The sequence below is a fragment of the Aquarana catesbeiana genome, linkage group LG02, assembly GCF_042186555.1.
Source record: "Aquarana catesbeiana isolate 2022-GZ linkage group LG02, ASM4218655v1, whole genome shotgun sequence".
Classification (NCBI taxonomy): Eukaryota; Metazoa; Chordata; class Amphibia; order Anura; family Ranidae; genus Aquarana; species Aquarana catesbeiana.
This window is the reverse complement of record NC_133325.1, coordinates 313,331,420-313,351,466: the sequence shown is the minus strand read 5'-3', so window position 1 is coordinate 313,351,466 and position 20,047 is coordinate 313,331,420. Positions and strand designations below refer to the sequence as shown.

At 41.0% G+C, this 20,047-nt stretch overlaps 1 protein-coding gene across 3 annotated transcripts in view; it reads left to right on the top strand.

Moving 5' to 3' along the window:
• Positions 1–16,834, top strand: part of LONRF2 (LON peptidase N-terminal domain and ring finger 2) — a 103,117-nt gene extending 86,283 nt beyond the window's left edge. For all 3 annotated transcript variants that reach the window (XM_073614723.1, XM_073614724.1, XM_073614725.1), the window contains exons 9-12: positions 1,884–2,042; positions 5,240–5,402; positions 9,459–9,608; positions 9,822–16,834. In XM_073614723.1, coding sequence (XP_073470824.1) covers positions 1,884–2,042; positions 5,240–5,402; positions 9,459–9,608; positions 9,822–9,980 — 631 coding nt within the window. In that variant the 3' untranslated portion in view covers positions 9,981–16,834. The remainder of the gene's footprint in view (positions 1–1,883; positions 2,043–5,239; positions 5,403–9,458; positions 9,609–9,821) is intronic.
• Positions 16,835–20,047: the final 3,213 nt, after the last annotated feature.

The window sequence follows — 20,047 nt, the reverse complement described above, 5'->3', positions numbered from 1 at the left end:
CAATGTGCGTAAAGGGTAAGTTCACCTTTACAGAAAATCTGTAAGGTGAACTTACACTGGACCCCCTCCCCATCCCCCCCACCCCCATCCCGTTGTACCAGTGTCCCGCAATCCCCGCTGTCAGGCACCAGGACACTGCTTTACTGGTCCAGGGATTTGAAAGCCTCCTGTCTTTCTCTCCTCTCCTCGCAGCGCTGACCAGACGGGCTACACGGATTATTACTGGTCAGCACCGTTTATGTGATGGTGCTGACCAATTTGAATGCCTCGTGTCTGTACACGCTGAAAGGTATGGATAGGAGAGTAAGGATTGCAAATCCCCGGACCGCTGAAACAGCATCCTGATGTCTGACAATGGGGGATCGTGGGACACTGTCAGACTGTCACAGCGGGATTGGGGGGGGGGGGGTTGTTGAGGTAGTCCATTGTGAATTCCCAAGTTTACCAAAATATCCTACAGGATAATATCAGGGTGGTTGTCTGCCAAATAAAGCTTAGAAGTTGGGTGATAAAAAAAAAAATGGAAAATTTTATTTGCGCAAGGATCCTAAATTAGCAGCTGAACACTATAATCTTGATATCAGTTATAATAACAATGGATAAAACAACATGCAGTGCTATAAATGCCTATAGTGAATTGTATAAATCAATTAATAATGAAGTAAGTAGTATAGTATAAAAAAAAATTATAAAGTATCCATAAAGAAAAGTCCCAAGAATCCGTGCTGAGTAAGGAAAAATCCAAGGACATCAGATGTGACACCCATGGTAAGATCACACTGGAGGCTTACCAGAAAATCAGCAACCCCCCCCCCTCTTTCTCAGGGAGATCAAACAGACTTCCAATCCAATTAGCAAAGGCTCAGGTGTCCCCTCAGGTAGCTCCAGGTGGCCAGTACAAGGACAGAAGATAGGAAAGTACTCCAGGAAGTTGTCCTAGCAAATCCTCACTCATGCTTAATGAACGGAGTATATGCAAAATACAAAGCTCCACATAGTATAGTACTGTAACTGTACAAACGTATAATTTATTGTAAAAAGTAGTGCAATTACATTTAACGATGTTAAAAGGCATGAATCCTATCAAAAGCTGTGAACAGGTCGGCCCCCCATAACCAAAATAGCCGAACATCAGTCGCACATATGCAGTATCGTATGCGCGTAGGTCCGACCGGCGCATTTCGTCAGAAATGACATGCTCACCCGAGGGGTGTATTTAAAGTGTGGACCTTGACGTATGTGCGTACCCCTGATGACGTCACTTCTGTCTAAATGCATTGTGTGGACAATTACCCTAAGCATCAAAGTAAATACACCACTGACTGGCTGCAGAAAAAGAAAATGGGCCTTTTGGTGTGGCCCAGTCAGAGCCCAGACCTTGACCCCATAGAGATGCTGTGGAATGACCTCAAGAGAGCCGTTCATACCAGACATCCTACAAATGTGTCTGAGCTGAAGTGGTTTTATAAAGAGGAATGGTCAAAAATTCCTCCTGAATGTGGTGCCGGTCTGATTCAGAACTACCAAAAAACGTTTGCTGAAGTCATTGCTGCCAAGGGAGGTTCGGCCAGCTATTGACTCCAAGGGTTCCCTTACTTTTTCCTCCAGCACTGTGGATGTTTAATGGGTATGTTTATTAAAGACACAAGAAATTAGAATGGTTTGTGTATTATCAGGTTAAGCACTGTGTGTTTGTCTATTGTGACTTAGATGAGGATCAGATCACATGTTATGGCAGATTACTGCAGAAATCCAGCTAACTCCAAGGGGTTTATATACGTTTTCTTGCTGCTGTATGCATGTAATTTATCCATTACCATACTAGCATGGATGTACTATTCTGTCTAAAGATTAACAGATTATTTTCTGTTCTTCTAATACAGCTTAAATAAGGATGTCCCTATATTTGTTTGCACCATTGCCTTTCCAACAATCCCTTGCCCGCTGCATGTGTTTGAGCCACGATATCGCCTGATGATCAGGAGGAGCATGGAGACTGGAACAAAACAATTTGGAATGTGCATAGCTGATGAATTAAAAGGGTGTGTATGTACCGTGTATGAATGTGATTACGTATTTTTTAGAAAAAAATTATGGCCTTTTATATATGTAAATAGAACATTAGATTCATCAACATCTTTTTTTTATTGCCGATTACTATTTTTGGGGAAAACATTGCAGATGTCAGGTTTCCCCCGTAGTGTATTTCTAATAACTATGATGCAAAAAAATATTTAGAAACTGGATACTGAAAAAATTGAGAGACTAGGAACTTAAAGTGTATATAAACCGTAACAATGAACTTCCCTTATTTGCTTCTATTTTGGTCTCTTAATTATACAGTTGAAGGCGTTTTATTATGTGTTTGATATATGCAGAAAAAAAACAAACCTGTTGATCCTACCATAAATCCAGTAAGCGTATAGGATTCTTCGGTCTCTGTAGTTTCCTCTTAAGCATTGTTATCAGCTCCGCCCAGTAATACTATGTGAATTAGAGAACATCTTCTATGTTATGTGGATATAAGGGGAAAGTGTTCTGTAGTCCTATCCAAGGATGACAAAATACTGTATAGTAGAATGCATACGTTGTCATCCTAGGAGACGATGTGTGCATTTGTTAGGATTGCTAGATGAAAATAAAGGTTAAAAAAAAGCCTAAAAAAATAATCTAATACAGTCACCACATCTAAGTACTGATAAGCAACAGGTAATTAAATATTTTTATTTGGTTTAGATAGACATTCATATTTGAAACTGGAGGAAAATATCTGTGCAGTCAAGGACATCTGTTATTCACCTGTCAAAACAGAGATGATTTAGGATGCTTTTACATGATTTTATGAGAGTAGAACTGTTATGTTTACTATAATTTTTTATAAGTAGTATGTTAAGTAAGCTCGTTGACACCTTAGTGTGAAAATATCTTAATAGGTTTACATTAAAAGAGAAGTACCCATACTTCTCTTCTAGATCACAGGAGTGCACTTATTTCTGCACTCCTTTCACCCAGATTCAGCCGACAGCAGGCTTTAGCAGGTCCAGACTCTGCAGGGATCCTGATAATAAAGCTTAAGTCCAAGGAAAAAAGAAACCCACCTGTCAAATGTTCAAATCCCATAGGATGTTGAATAAACACACAGATATAAATAATTCTTAAAGTGGTTCCAAAGTAAAATTTTTTTTTTTTTTACCTTGGGGCACTTTCACACGGGGCGGGGGGACTTCGGCGGTAAAGTGCTGCTATTTTTAGTGGCGCTTTACTGTCGCTTTAGCACGCTTTTCGGCTGCTAGCGGGGCACTTTTAACCCCCCCCCCCGCTAGTGGGCGAAAAAGGGTTAAAAGCGCCTGCAAATCGCAGCTGTCGAAGTACTTTGCGGGCACTTTGGCAGCGCTGTCCATTGATCTCTATTGTAGGGGCGTTTTAGAAGCGGTGTATTCACCGCTCCCGCAGCACCCCAAAGATGCTGCTTGCAGGACTTTTTTTCCCGTCCTGCAAGCGCACCGCTCCAGTATGAGAGCACTTGGGCTTTCACATGGGGTGGCAGGGGAGGCGTTTTACAGGCTCTATTTTTAGTCCTTTAGCTCCTGAAAAACGACTCAGTGTGAAAGTAGCCTTAATGTATTCCTTGCATTAAGATAAAAGTTTTGCCCCTGGTCATGTCCCCCCTTTGGCTTCTGTTGCTGTCAATCAAATCCTGTGAGTAGGGCCAAGACAGCTGTGTGTGTCTTTAGGCACTCACAGCCTGGCACAGAGATGTGCCCGCAGGTCTGCCTCCATAGAAAGTGGGGACAGACACAGAAGAGGAGGAGAAGAGAACTCCTGTGGGGGACCCCAGAAGAGGAGGTTAGGGACGCTCTGTGCAATCATTGCACAGAGCAGGCGAATATAACATGTTTATTATTTTAATTATAAGAAAACTGCCTTTAGAAACACTTTAATTTCCTAGACTCTCTTACCATGTATTTGTCATAAAATAATAACTATTTGTATTGATTAACAAAGTACAAAAGAGTTTGCTACTAATTTTGTAACTGTAACTACACTTTGATCCTAAATATGTTTTAAAATATAAAGACTGATGTCCATTAAGTTCAACCTCTCACAACTCCTGCAGCTCTAGAGGAAAGCAACTGCAACTTTTGCCAATTTCGCCTTACAGGAGGAAAAAAAAATATTTCCTGGCTCCTCCCCCAAGGTCAGTTGGTGAAATTCCCCAGATCAGAATGTTGCTTTTTTATCCTTTAGGGCACTTTCACACTGGGGTGTTAAGGGCGTTGGCAGTAAAGTGCCACCATTTTTAGCGGCACTTTTCATCCGCCAGAGGCCGAAAAAGGGTTAAAAGCGCCCGATTTCAATGGGCAGGGGCGCTTTAGGAGCGGTGTATACGCTGCTCTTAAAGCGCCTCAAAGATGCTGCTTGCAGAACTTTTGACGTCCTGCCAGTGCACCGGTCCAGTGTGAAAGCCCGAACGATTTTCCAATCAATTTTCAAAGGGTTAGTTCACAAGAAATGAAAAGGTGAATTTATCTTCTATGATCTCCCTATTCTATCACCCTGCCCAGCCAGTATAACAGTCTGGCACTTTAAAACTTCACAAAACATCGCTAGAGGCTGTCATTGGTTGCCACTGGCTATGTGACCGCACCGACCTACGAAAATCCTTTTGAGGTTCCTTTCAGACCCGCAACAAAGCAAATCTTATTGGTCCGCACAGTCACGTGGGTAGCACTGACCAATGAACGCTCACAAGTTTAAAATGCTGGAGTGTTATACCAGCTAGAGAAGGTGTCAGAAGATGGAAATCATATAAGGTACATACAGAGATGATCGGAGGAATGGGGAGGGTGCTGTGAGTTAGTTCACCTTTTCATTTTTTTTGAAAAGGTGAACTAACTCTTTTAGATTCTGTTGTGTTCACCATTACTACTTGGTATGGATTAACCACTCTTACTGTGAAGAAACCCTTCCTAAAATGGAAACATTTTTTTCACGTTCACTTGAAGTCTGCTTGCCCTTTATACAATTCTGCAAATAAAAAGTACATTTGACAAATCATTATACTGGCCTTGGACATATTTACCATGTTAATTAAGTATTCATTCCTGCTTTGCCCAACAACATACCTAATGGGTAATGCTATTGCTAGGCATGCAACCTTACATTTTTCACATTAAATTTCATTTAGATAGGGTCTGTTTGCACTAAGATTCACGAAGATTCTTCTTGTCATTCTCAGGTTTGCAGACTATGGATGCATGTTACAAGTGAGGGATGTGAAGTTTTTTCCAGATGGTCGCTCAGTAGTTGATACCATTGGCCTGAGTAGATTTAAAGTCTTGAGTCATGGACAAAGAGATGGCTACAACACTGCAAATATTGAATATTTAGAAGACAAAAAGGTAGTACAGCTAAAAATAATTCGGACACATACAGATGTTAAATATCCATTTGATTACCCTATCTGACTCAAACTCCAAAATGAACAATTGTCTAGAAAAAAATAAATAATAGACATATTACTCTGAATGTATCACCGATGAGAGTGTATATACTATGGTAGCAGTGTTAAGTATAGGCTCTCACCAAGAGAGAGAGTTAGTTCAGTGTTAAGACTTATGCCGCGTACACACGGTCGGACTTTACGGCAGACTTTGCCCGGCGGACAGGATTTCTTTGGACAATTCGATCGTGTGTGGGCTCCAGCGGACTTTATTTTCTCAAAAGTTGGACGGACTTAGATTTGAAACATGTTTCAAATCTATCCGACGGACTCGAGTCTGGTCGAAAAGTCCGCTCGTCTGTATGCTAGTTCGACGGACAAAAAGCCATGCTAGGGCAGCTATTGGCTACTGGCTATGAACTTCCTTGTTTTAGTCCAGTCGTATGTCATCACGTACGAATTCGACGGACTTTGGTGGATTGTGTGTAGGCAAGTCCGTTCATTCAGAAAGTCCGTCAAAGTCCGCCGGGCAAAGTCTGCCGTAAAGTCCGACCGTGTGTACGCGGCATTAGTTTAGGTCATTTGTAGATTCAGGTCCTAGGGGGTTGGAGGGGAAGCCAAGTGTTCAGTGTTGGGGGCTCACTTCAGGGGTTAGTTTAAGTGCTGGGGCCAGGTTAAGAGTTTAATGATGGGGAGGTAGTTAAAAAGAACCAAAAAAAAGGCTTTTATATCGCTTTAAGATAAGTATTCTTGCATGAAGCATTAAAGCGTTATTAAACCCAAAATGAAAAATGTAATATATTGCAGCTTACCAATCGGTAGATCTGATTTCTTTTTTTATCTCTGTTTTCACCTGGTGACCTGGCCAGTAACATGCATTCTATATTAGAGAGACACCACTCAGGATGAATGAGCACAGGGGGCACCTTTTGGAGACCAGCATTGCTAGTCTGGGGGGGTGGGGTGTAGATGGACTAGCAAATTTAAATCGAGCTAATACCTAAGCAGTTACAGAAAATAGATTTTTTTTCCTTTTTAGAATAAAGGTTTTACATTAAAAAAAATAAAATATAAGCTGATTATTATAAGTACCCCTGTCAGTGGTAAATGGTTTGTCTCATCTCTGTAACTGATGCATTCTGCTGGAGAGAGTCTGGTTTTGAAAAACAACAGACTTACTGGCTGGCTCACCAGATGAAAGTGAAAGAAAGCCTAAGGAAGAAAGTGAATGCAGCCACATATTTAAGAAATTATAAGCTGCAATATAATAAATGCTTGCTTTTTATTTTAATACTACTTTAAAGCGGAGTTCCACCCAAAAGTGGAAGTTCCGCTCATCTCATTCCTCCCCCCCTCCGGTGCCACAATTGGCACCTTTCGAATAGATGGGGGACAGGTATCCTTTCCCACTTCCGGGAGCCTCAGCCGTGGCTATTGGCATCAGGGCTGGGGCTCCCTCCTCCTTCCCCTGTCGCCGGGCCAGTAGGAGAGAGGAGCGGGCCTCGCGCATGCGCAGTAGGGTTCCCGGCGTGAAGCGAAAGGCTACACTGCCGGGTACCCTTACCCACAATGGCGGCGGCAGCACTCGACAGCAGATGGAATCATCCTCTGCGGTGCCAACATCACTGGACTCCAGGACAGGTAAGTGTCCTATTATTAAAGGCCAGCAGCTGCAATATGTGTAGCTGCTGGTTTTTAATTTTTTTTTTTTTTTTTGGTGGACCTCCGCTTTAAGTGTTAGGCAATGCTTTAGTAATAGGTATGCTTTAATAGGGTAAACAGCAGGATTTCTTGGCACCAAAAGTTCCAGAATTTAAACAACATTGAGAAACGGCATGAAGTCAAGATAACCCATACACTTTAGATTGCAGATAATCTTCTAAGTATTACAAAATGCTTCTCATTTTTATCAGAAAGCAGGACAAGAGTGGTGGATGAATATATTGTTGATACCGCTTATTTTGGGGAAGAACAATTGCAAGTGTAATGCCGTGTACACACGACCAGTTTTGCCATCAGAATAAGCTCCGAAGGTTTCTCCGACGGAATTCCATTCAAGCGGTGTTGCCTACACACGGTCAACCCAAAGTCCGACCGTCCAGAACGCGGTGACGTACAACACTTACGACGGGACTAGAAAAAGGAAGTTCAATCGCCAGTAGCAAATAGCTTCCGTCTCGTACTTGCTTCACAGAATGCGTCGTTTTTGGTCCGTCGGAACAGCATACAGACGATCGGTTTTCCCGATAGGAATTGGTGCCGTCGGAAATATTTAGAACATGTTCCATTTCTAGGTCGATCAGAATTTTCGAAAAAATAAGTCCGATGAGGCCTACACACAATCGGAATAGAAGATGAAAAGCCTCCGTCAAACTTTTTCTGTCGGACATTCCGCTCGTGTGTACAAATTTTCTAACTTCTGACTAGCCCCTTGGACACAGAATAGTAATCTGATGTGGCCACAAATGGCCAAACTGGGCACTTATCATGTAGTATTATCTACCTTAGAATGGCCTGGTTTTTATTAGCGATCCACTTAAGAGATTTTAGACTTCACTGCATGACACTCCCAAGTCATTTGCCTCTACTTTGTTTTCCCAAGCGAGCTGATGAGAAAACAGCAAATGATATAGCAAAGTTGTATAGTCCAGTGTGAGATGACCAATGGCCAGGGCTGGAGGTAGACAGATGTAGCTACAGTAAAGTGTGCAGTTCAGGGTTGTTGGCAATAAAACATGTTGGAATGCAGACTGGAGGTTTGGGTTGGCAGCAGATGGATGGAAACTAGAAGGAAAGCCATGCCTTTACCAGAATTGCAGAGGTCAGAATACAAGCTGAATGTTTATTGGAATAGAAGAGCAGGGTACAGAGCCAAAAGACAGACTGAGTTGTCACCATGATAGTAGATCAGGATACAGATTGCTAAATGTGCAGGACATGATCTACAAGTTCAAAAAGGGAAAATCAGGCAATTTCTTCAGGTATTTTTTCACTACGTTGGGACCAGATTGCGCCATCTATATTGCACATGGATAAGATCAGCATGTGACTTCTAAAATATAATTCCATTTCTACCTATGTCTTGTAGGATGTGACTATTTATGTGCTTCCACCATGTACTACTAAAAAACTACTGCCAGTGGTCACCTTCTGCTGGTATCCCTTTCTAGTTAGGTCAGCGGGCCGTTGTTTTGTTCCACTCTTTAAAATATCAAGTTAGCTTCTAAATTTTAACTACTGTAAAAAAATCTACTTTATAGGCTACCACAGAAGTTTAAATATAAAAAGCAAAAATATATATATTTTTTACAATCAGTATCAGTACAGTATGCAACCAACTGCTTAACAAACAAATTGTATTATTTGTAGGAAAATCGGACACAGAACATATGCTGAAAACAAAGGTATCCCAATTAAAAACAAACTTTACTCAAACGATCCTTCTGGTGAAAAAAATGCATAAATACATCCTAGAGGATAAATATATGTATAAGCATGTTAGGCATATATAGCATACAAGATAAACAAAAAGCATGCAGTAATCACATAGGAATAGGGGTGGTGCTCTCTCACCAGAAGGCTTGTTTTTGGGTAGTGTTTTTTTTAATAGGTATTTCTTTGTTTTTAGCATGAGTTCTGTGTTTTTTTATTTTTTTTAAAAAGAAAATAAATAAAATGTGTTTGTCAAGCAGTTGGTTGCATAGAATTTTTAGATGTGTTTTCTTTTTATATTTAAACTTCCGTGGTAGCGCTATAAATTAGATATTTTTACAGTAGTGGTTTGTAGAATTCTTCTTCTTTGGGCTCCGAATGTGAGATATACTATTTTATTATTTAATTTTGGAGGGTGTGGGCTTTGGAGGCTGTTCACATTATTGGTTGCTGTTATATTCTAGGTTTGACCGACTGGCTCCAGAACTATGCAAAATCAGCTTTTAAATTCATGAGAATATTTACCCCCTTTTACAGAAGGTGATTGTCATGTGTTACTTTTTGTTTGTGTATGGTCCCACAGGTGGAAGGACAGGAATATGAGGCGCTACTTCTGTTACACAATGCTGTCTATGATCAAGCTTTTGGCTGGTTTACCTCCCTAAAGGACAATCTCAAAGCACAAATCCTTAACCATTTTGGGCCCATACCAAGCAAAGAATCTGATCCACAGGTAAGTGTATAGTGATGAACAAAGAAGTGCACATGGAAAAATTGTACCATTGTATAACTGCACTAGGTAAATCATACAGCCTTTTATATAGGTAATCCTTTGCAATACAATATAGACAAACCCTTATCTGTAGCTACATATTTTGCCCAGTAGTGTCCAAAGGGTGTAGCACATATTGAGGGAAGAATCAACTGATATCTGTTTCTCTTTCAGAGCAGTCCAAGTGGCCCAGCCTGGTGTTGGTGGATGCTGGCAGTGTTGCCTCTAGAAAACAAGGCACAGCTAACCATACTGGCGATGACGTCCTTGAAGGATCGCCTGCATGCCATCAGACGTGTTTTATTATTTGTCACCCACAAAAGACCCAGATGACAGAGGCTTCCATCTGGTGCCATGACTTATGCTTTTTTTTTTCCTTAAAAGAAGGACTTTCTCTGCACTGAGATACACTTTTATGACATTTTGGGAATTTTCCTTTTGATCTTTTTGTGAAAATACCTTGCAGTGTCAATGAATGAACAACACTTCTACCTGGTTTATATTTAGCCTCCAGGCACTAAGCAGGTACTTGGTTACCATCAGGTCATCATCTCATGAAAATATGTTTGTTGGTAACCATCTCCTAAAGTGCTTTTTCTGTCAAATTCTATATCTCATAGTGTGTTGTCTAAAGTTTTTGTTTAGAGATCAAATATTTAATACCCCCAGTTATACAGGAAAAATACTTGACCATGAATATTCAAAGGCATGATTGGGTTGAACAGAGTATTGCGTAGTTCAGAGTTAGTGACAATAGAAAAAGTCAGGCATTAGAAAATCCTATATGCTTGAACACAATGGACAAGGAAGAAACCTCTAAAAGCAAATATATTCATAAAAATCGTATTACCCTATTAAAGTCTGCTTAAGAATACAATAAATTTCACTTTCTTCAACAATCTGCCTGTATCATGGAATCAGATACACAAGTAGAAGAGACAACCTAATGAAAGTATATATATAGGCAAACATACTAAATGGATCTGTTTGGCACGCTTCACAGTGAAAACTAATAGAAATATATATAGGTAATTGTTTGGTGATATACTGTACATACATAATAATTAAATGATCAGTTACAGTATGCACCAAAACCATGAATGTAATTTATGTTTTTTTGGATAAAAATATCAAGTTTATTTGATCGTGCTGGGGGAAATGATAGTAAATGGAACAGTAATGTTTAAGTTTTGGTAGTCCATTTTATTTCATTTTTTTTTTTTTATGTTTTTTTTTTTAAATTGTCACTGTTGTGAGCTTGATCTTTCCCACCATTGAAAGTAATGAAGGGTGTTGTCACCTTTTGGGGGATTTGATTTTACACCACAGCATGCCTCTTAGGGTAAAGTCAGACAGGCACTTTGAGCCCTGAGATTTTATTTAGTTAAAGTGGTTGTAAAGGCTATTATTTATCAGTAAATAAAAATAAAAAAATGTTATACTTACCTGCTCTGTGCGATATTATTGCACAGGGTGGCCCCTTACCTCTTCTTCTGGAATCCCCCGCCGGTGCTCTCCATGCCTCCTTCCTGCAGGTGTCCCCTCAGCAAGCCATGAGCTGAAGGGGCAGCCGTGCTGACTTGCTCCGGGTTCGGGCTGTGTGTGTCCATAGACACACACAGTGCCGGTAAACCGCACCCCCTCTCACTCCTCACAGGAGTTTGACTGACAGCAGCAGGAGCTTGTGACTCCCACTGCTCTCAGACTTTCCTGTAAGGCCACAAAGAGAGGAGAGCGGGGCTGCAGACAGGACAGCACTGGATCGTTTAAGCAGGTAGGTCAGTGTTTAGGAATGGGGGGGCGGAACAGGTCAATGTTACAGCATTGGAGGCAGAAACATGTAGTGGGGAGGTTTTACCTCTATGCAAAGAATGCATTTATGTAAAAAGCGTTTTGACGTTAGAACCACTTTAATTGATACAGTGTTCAAACATTATGTTATACTAGTGATCTTTTTGTTAGATTATTGTAAAGTTGAAAATGAAACATATAGTGGGGGTCCTCTTACCAAACTCTAAAAAATGGTGCATGTAAGAAAAAAAATAAGCCGACAAGGAAGGATTTCTTTTGCTCAGTGGATTTATTCCCAGGGGATTTGTTTTGCCTAGAGGAGTTATGAGGTTGAACTTAACGGATATTCAGTCTTTCATTGTTATTGACTAGGTAAATATCTGATCCCTAGACTAAGTTCTAGTAAATGTCCTCTATATATTATGTTTAGAACATATTTTCCGGTGCTAAAATTTTTGTCCAGGAAGCCTGTCTGACCTTGCCCTACCTGGGATACCCCTTTTTTGCCATTTCATTATCTTGACATGTATCTAGCTAGAGAGTTCATGAATATTCAATGCCTTGTGTTGAGTGGAGACTTTCAGGCAATATGGCAGATCTGTCCCTCGAATGGTTAAATAATTTGAAAGGATGGTTTATATAAAATATTAAGGACAATAAGTGCTAAATGTGTTTCTTTTGCTAGAGAGCATTACCATTCGCATTTTTTTTTCTGCTGATATCTGACCCTATATTATGAACCATGTAACAGGTAATGCCTATAAACAGTTGGATATCTTTTTACAGTCATCAGAAGCTGTTTCCTTCTTTCAGGATATGTGCACATCTAATGCTTCTAAGCTAATCCTAAAACATTGTTTTTCCTCCACAACAAATATGGATTAGCCTCTTGTGCCATGTTGCTTTTGCTAACTGTAAAATCCCAACGAGGATGGACATTCTTTTACCTGAATACCATCAGGTACTGTATTACCCAAGAAAAGTGTGATTACTGTTCATTGGTTGTTAGGGTTTACAGAGCTTTTTTTTCTATGTTGTCTTTTGTTCTTGTGTCTTGTTGTAGCTCTTAAATAGCTTGTCTTGTGAAGACCTTTCTGAAGAACATTTCTGAAAACCAGCAGTTCCCAACACTCTGTGCCTGTGTTTAAAATGGTTTTAGCCTCTTTCTACATCTGTAGTGATATAATTTTATACATTTTACACATTCGGCCGTACATTGAGACAATATAGTGTAGAAATACACAAGTCTGCATACACTTTAATTCTGTTTACATGCATCATTTTATAGAATTGTCACATGTACCACAGTTCCACTGGCAAGAAGATCCACATCCTATGGATGTTTTATAGTAGTTGCTAAAGTCTTTGTTGCAGTCCTTCGACCATATCTACATGTCTTCCCTGCTGTGTTCTTAGAAGAGAATTAGGAAGACTTGACTATATTATTTTTTATATGCAAATTTTTTGGGGGCAGAGTTGTCATCTCATTTTTCACGGGAACAAAATTGTTACACAACTGGAGATCGTACGTGCATAGTGCAATGCACATATTGGCATGCCTTCCTCTTGACAAGCCTAAAATCTGTGATAATGTTCTTAAAAGCTTAATGACCTCAAGCTGTTGCATCATTAATAAGACATCACAAATGTGTAACAAGAGCCTTATCATTGCATTTCTGTAAACTGGGATTGTCCTAATGACATTGATAAAGCTATGGGGATTCACCAGAAGTCTCCACAAAGACAAGACCAAGTCCCACACTGCCTCTCGAGGCAGTAGAGTTGATAACATTTATGCCCTTGTAACATTGCTAATCCAACTGGAACTGGACAGATTATGGAGTTATCATGAGATTTTAGAGAATCTAAAGAAATCACACCTTCAGCTGTCAGTTTGTCCGAATTTGCAAATTTTATTTAAAATGATTTTTTGTTATATTTTGTACAATGATGTTTGTTTGACTAGAGAATAGATAGGTTCAGACTATGCAAAAATATCTGTAAATGCCACAGAATGTTGCAAAACTGTACTGGAGGAATGAAAATAGTGCAGACAATCATGTTCTGTATAGCCTAAAGTGAACCTTCACCCTCTTCTTTCACTTTCCATTAAATTACTCCCACCTCCTTTCACACAATCACAGACTTTTCTTTCTGTAAATACTTTTTCATTGCCCACACGTCACGTTTCTTGAACTTTTACTGGGATGTGTGACATAGGTATCCCAAGAGGCTTTTAGGCAATCCACGGCGTATGTCTGGACCTGGATACTTGCGTCAAGCATCCTAGGAGGCTTCAAGGCAATCCACAGCATATGCTCATGTGCTTCTTCAGCAGGTCTAGCTGCAACAACTAGGAAGAGACAGCCAGCATCTAAAGATGTAAAAAAAGCAGATGATGGTGCGGGACTAGATTAACAACAGATGACTATAAAAAAAAGTGCTGGAATTGCTGGGAATGTTTGTATGTTTTGTTTTTTTGTGGTTAAACCAGCAAAAAATGTAAGAAGGGATTAGAAATGGACACACATAAGGGGGTGAAGTTCCTCTTTAATATTTTGTTAAATATGTCAGTAGATGAGCACAGGGATATTGATGTCAATGGGCCTAATATATTAATGTATGGAAGAAGATTGGTGTGTCACCAGCCTATTCTCTTCATGACCAGCTATAAAAATGTAATCTAATGTATAGTGATGCTCTATCATCATCATGGGCCACATCGGCATTTTGATTGCCCTCAAAGGGCCAGTTGTATCTGTATGACTATTTAAATGTATCTACTCTTTATCACATTAAATAATTGCCTCTACATTTGATTATTACTGTTTTTAGTAATAACTTCAGACTTAAAAGAGAAGTATGGGTTTCAGTAAAAAAAAAAAAAAAAAATCATACTCGCCTAGGTGGATGCAGCTGTTCCCTGCTGGCTCTAAGACCAAGAACTGAGCGATCAAAAACTGCTGATCATTCAGCTCTCGGTCTTCAAGCTGCAGAGAGCCTGTGACTGTCAGTCCAAGCATCTAGGTGGATCCCGACCATATGGCCAGAATCTTTTCCTGGACTAGCTCTGTGACAACAGCCGCTGAAAATGGGTCACAGGAGTGCAGAGCAAACTGCACTCCTGTGATCCATGGGAGAAGTACAGCCAAAAAAGCTTTGAATATACTTCTCCTTTAAGCTGTAAAGGGCAGGTGCAGGCCAGCACAGAGCCCACTCATACTCATGTAGCAGATGATGCAAGTCTGAAAAGGATGGTCGCACACTGCTGGTATCATCCACATTAAACTTTATTAGAGACTGCTCAGACAGAACATAGTTCTGCCATTGTGTTCTGTCTGAGCAGTCTAAAATAAAGTTTTTTGTTGATTATACCAGCAGTGTACAACCCGCCTTTTCAGCTGGCATAGAATTGTATTATCCTCAAATAATAATTATAAGCAGATGTCCAGAGCACCCCACCCCCCCCCCCCCTTACATCAGAGTTCAACTGCCCCCCACAATCAGAAGTCAAGAGCCCCCCATCCTCCCTTACATTACAGTGCATCCCCCTTACCCTGAGCTGCTGCCGGAGAGAAGCTGGGGCAGAGCTGGGAAGCAGAAAGTGCAAGGTCTAGAGGAGGATCAGAGGAGGTCTGGAGACAGATGCCAGAGTCTTCTCTACCCTGAGACCAGGGAAGGCGCAGACGAAGGGGTGCTGCAGCTGCACATAGAGGTGCAGGATTTGTAGGAGGAGTTTTGTCCTCTCTGCCGCCAACAGCTGAGACAAGGTAGGGGCAGAGATGAGAGGGGTGCCCCAGCTGCAGGAGAGGTGCGAAAGCCACATAAAATGGCCTGGCGGGCTGTATTTGGCCCGCGGCCAAGTATTTGACACGTGTTTTACTAAGTTAAATTCACTGTTAAATTAAATTAGATTTAAAAAATCTGATCTAATTTCAAAAAGCAAAATCTGGTTACCATGGCTTATTGCATTTTGCAGATCATCTCTGCCCCTGGCATTGCTTTATGCAGTATGCCCATAGACTCCTAAAATCGAATAATTTACAAATGATCCATCTGTTTCTTGGTCTGTTAATATGCTGCATTTTTATGAATGTTGATTTAGCCAGCTGAAGGACTCTGCACAATGCATTGACTTTTGGGTAAAATTTATAAAGCCTAACGTCTGATAGCATGTGTGCCTTTTTCATACACATTCAGTCAATTTGTACTTAACCAAAACTGTTAAAAGATCACAGCCCAAACTCGCTACCTGTATTTTAAATAATATAATTTCATGTCGTAGAACCTGCTCTGTGTGATAAGGATATAACCTCTATAGTTATAAACATATATGTCAGAATAGTTTGCATGTATGTACCTTTCTTTTGTAAAGGACTGAAACTGTCTACAGTTTGTTTGGATATTATTTGTGTTGAACTATTCTGAGTGAAAAATCTCTCATCACACCACATGCAGAGTTCTTGTCTGACCATGGAATGTTATACGTCTTTTTGTTCACCATTTTTGTTCTGTGGTTCACGGAGTTGTGCATCTCAAATAAAACTGAAAACAAAAATCTTACATTTGCTGGTTTGTAAAGCCTTAGCTACAGTATCTCACAAAAGTGAGTACACCCCTCAAATATTTTATTATAACTTTTCATATGACAACACTGAAGAAATTACACTTTGCTACAATGTAAAGTAGTGAGTGTACAGCTTGTATAACAGTGTAAACTTGCTGTCCCCTCAAAATAACTCAACACTCAGCCAATAATGTCTAAACCGCTCGCAACAAAAGTGAGTACACCTCTAAGTGAAAAGCACTATACACCGCTCCCACACCGCCCCTGCCCATTGAAATGAATGGGTGCCGCTTTTAAAGCCCCTTAAAAGCACTTTGAAAGCAGCGCTAAGCGGGCGCTTTTAATCCCTTCTGGGGTTAAAAGCGCTTGGTGCTTTACTGCTAACTCCCGCGCCGCCCCAGTGTGAAAGGGGTCTTACAGTAGTAATGAATGGAGATGTACACATTTGCTATGTTAAATAAATTCCCTAAGCTTTATGTCATCCATTTATGTGGCAAACATGTAATTCAAATAATCTTATCATTTCACATTGGATTCTTTTCTTCAATCCCAGCCATATCCTAAAGCTGGCCATAGATGGCTAGAATTTTGAACAAAAATTCTAAGGAAAAGTCTTAGATAAAATATGGTTCATGGATTTTTTTAATGTTGAACAAAAGTTTTATTAATCAATTAGTGCATACACTTCATATTTACATCCATATACGGTCAGTAACTATTACATACAAGTCTATGTATTCCTGTGGGTACACTGTGTATTATGAGTCGCTTTACTGTGTGGGCACATTTCTTAGGGTACAGACATTTTAATAAATGCTATTCAACAAAACACTCTTTTGTATGATTATTTCAAGCTGTTTAGCTGTCATCATGTGCAAGTTTCAGACTCCTACAGCCATCGGTACCATATTTTGTTGTATTTGGCTGGGCATCCTCTATTAATATATATGCATTTTTTGTATGATAAGGTGTTATTTACTTCTGTCATCCACTCCCCAATCCGGGGAGGTGAAGGCCTCATCCATTTTTTTGCTTTTACCTTCCTAACCACAAACAACGTCTCATGGAGCAAAATTTTCGTAAATTTATCTGTTGTGTCAGGACATATTCCCAGAAGGCATTGCTTCAGATCTAGTGCTAAGGGTGAACTCATGGTGTCATACAGGAAGGTTACAACTTGCTTCCATAGACCTTGTATTTTGGGACATGCCCAAATTAGGTGGAAGAAAGTGCCCGTCTCTTGTCCGCACATCAAACATACTATGGACTGGCTGCGTTTGTACCTAGCTAATCGAAGGGCGAAGGGGTGTGAGATATGCCCTGTGAATAATGTAGATCTGTGATAATCTACCTGAAAGCTTAGGGACACTGTTTTACAAGATTCCAGTGTCTCTTCCCATTTTTCATCTTCCATTGGTCCCACCTCTCTTTCCCATCGGGGTTTCAGGTCATATGCTAGTTTGGTAGAAATGGGGTGGAGAGCATGCTATAGAAAGGTGAGATGAGTTTGTGAGGGTCTGTGCTCCTGATGATTGCCATAGTAACATTAGAGGTAGGGTGCGGGAGGGAATGTGGAAATTGAGATTGTGCCGCGTGACAGAGCTGCAAAGATCTAAAAAACGTGGTTTTGGAGCTTGAATTCCTCTCTAAGTGTGTTAAATGTCTTGAGGTTTCCGCCTACTAAGAGATGATGTAGATAAAATATACCCTGAGTGGTCCAGGCCCCTGTGTCTTGTATTTTAAGGAATTCCAGGAGACTTATGCCGTATCGGTGTATAATCGTTATATGGTGGTATTCCTAGTTTGAGGCTAGGTCCCATATACATCTATAGTGGAACAATATATCTATATCTATATCTCCTTGGATCAGTCCAGCTTGAGCCTATTGTTATCGCATAGATCGGATCCTTAGTGTGCTGTGCCCACTTTGGACAAAGTAGAGTAATAAATCGTTCTCTGTCCGTCTTATCGAGGTAAAATAGTAGTGACAACTGCGGCGCCATGTTATATAGATTAAAATCGGTAAGGGCTGTGCCTCCAAGATCAGTTGGGTTTTTGAGTGTTTGCCATGCCAGTTTGTGTCTGCCAGTTCTCCAGACAAAAGGTTTCAGTAGGGCCTTTAGGGATTTAAAGTATTTCAGAGGTATGTATATCGGGGTATACCATAGTACATATAGGATTTTGGGTAGTAAGACAATTTTAATTAAATTTATGTGGCCCCATATCCCAAGAGGAAGGCAGGTCCAAACCCTTATTTTAGTTTTAAAAAGGGAGAAAAGGGGTTCAATGTTAAGAGAAATGTAATCCGCAGGGGATCTGGATATATGTATCCCTAGGTATTTGATAAAGCTGACGCATTGTAGTTGCAGTCTAGCCTGAGACTCCAAGGGTGGAAAACTATCTATTGGTAGCATTTGAGACTTATCCCAATTAATTTTTAATCCAGAGACTATCCCGAATTGTTTGATCGTTTGGAGTGCCGTGTGGAGAGATGGACCCGAATCAGCCAAGTGTATCGTCCGCATACATGCTGATTTTTTTTGGTCCGAGATCCCACTCTCGATCTCTGGGTTTGCTCGGATCATTGTTGCAAGGGGCTCCGCTGCCAGGGCGTAAAGTAGTGGGGATAGGGGGCAGCCCTGTCTCGTGCCTCTACTGAGGTCAGACACTCCAGACAACCATCCATTCGGCCCCACTTTAGCTGAGGGTGCCTGGTAAAGTAGCTGAACCCACTTGATAAATTTAGGACCAAATCCATATCTTTCCAAGCATCTCCAGAGATATCTCCACTCCACCGAGTCAAATACTTTTGCTGTGTCTAAAGTAACTACTACTCGTGATCCTACATGTCATGTGTGGCTTGTAAATTCATGTATAATTTTCTAAGGTTAAATGAGGTATTACGGCCGGGCATGAAACCTGCTTGATCTGCATGTATAAGGGATAGTATGACCTGATTGAGTCTAATAGAGAGTTCTTTGGCTAGTATCTTGATATCAACTTGTAATAGGGAGATGGGGCGGTACGATTCGGGGAAACCTGGGTCTTTTCCTAGTTTAGGAATAAGGACTATTGTCGCCTCTGTCATAGAGGGGGGTAATGTGAAGGATCAAGAGGTGGTTATATAGGGCAAGTAGTTTTGGGGTGAGTATCTCGTTGAATTGAGAATAACATTCAATAGGGAGTCCATCTGTCATAAACCAGATGTGATCAGAACTGTGTGACTGCGACAGAGTGAACCAGACATAAATAGGTGAAAGTAAGTTTATTAAGGTACATGCATATACATGTGAACACACCACCAATACAGAGTGAACAAACCAAACAGTGATAATAAACCAACCAGCATATGTAGCAAAAGGGAGTACCAGAATCGTAGTCAAGCCAGGCCAGGGTCATAAACAGGAGATCAGTAGCTGGGAAGGGAAACAAACAGGACAAGAGCGGATGGATGAATCACAGGAGGGAGAGGTCAGGTACAAGGGTCCAGGGTTCAGGTACCAGACAGGAAACAGGATCAACAGGTTCCAGGAATCAGGCTTCAGGTTTGAGGATCAGAGTAACATGATGCAGGCTGCAGGTCAGGGCTCAGGGACAATACCAGGGCAAGATGAGTGTACACTTGCCGGGTATTTATACTGCAGCTGCTAATTAAGGTCAGGTGACACCTGTCTGAAGAGGGGAATACCTGCTCCATACTGCCAGCATTCCTTCGCTGGTGGACGCCAGTACTACGGCCCAAAGGTAACAGAATACCAGCAGGAAAAAGCTCTTCTGACAGCTCCAAACTGCCAGGAGACACCTGCTGGTGGACCTCATTACTGCACGCCAAATGATCGATATTACAAGCGGAGGAGACCTTTCCTGACAGTACCCCCCTAAAAGGAGCGACCCCTGGACGCTCCAACTAGCCGTTGCTGGGGAAAGTCCATGGTGTCCAGCCGGGCAGTGGGCACCTCAAGCTGAGCAGCAAGCAGTGGCACATCAGGCTGGGTAGCAGCAGACAGGAACACATCAGGCTGGGCAGCGGACAGGAACACTT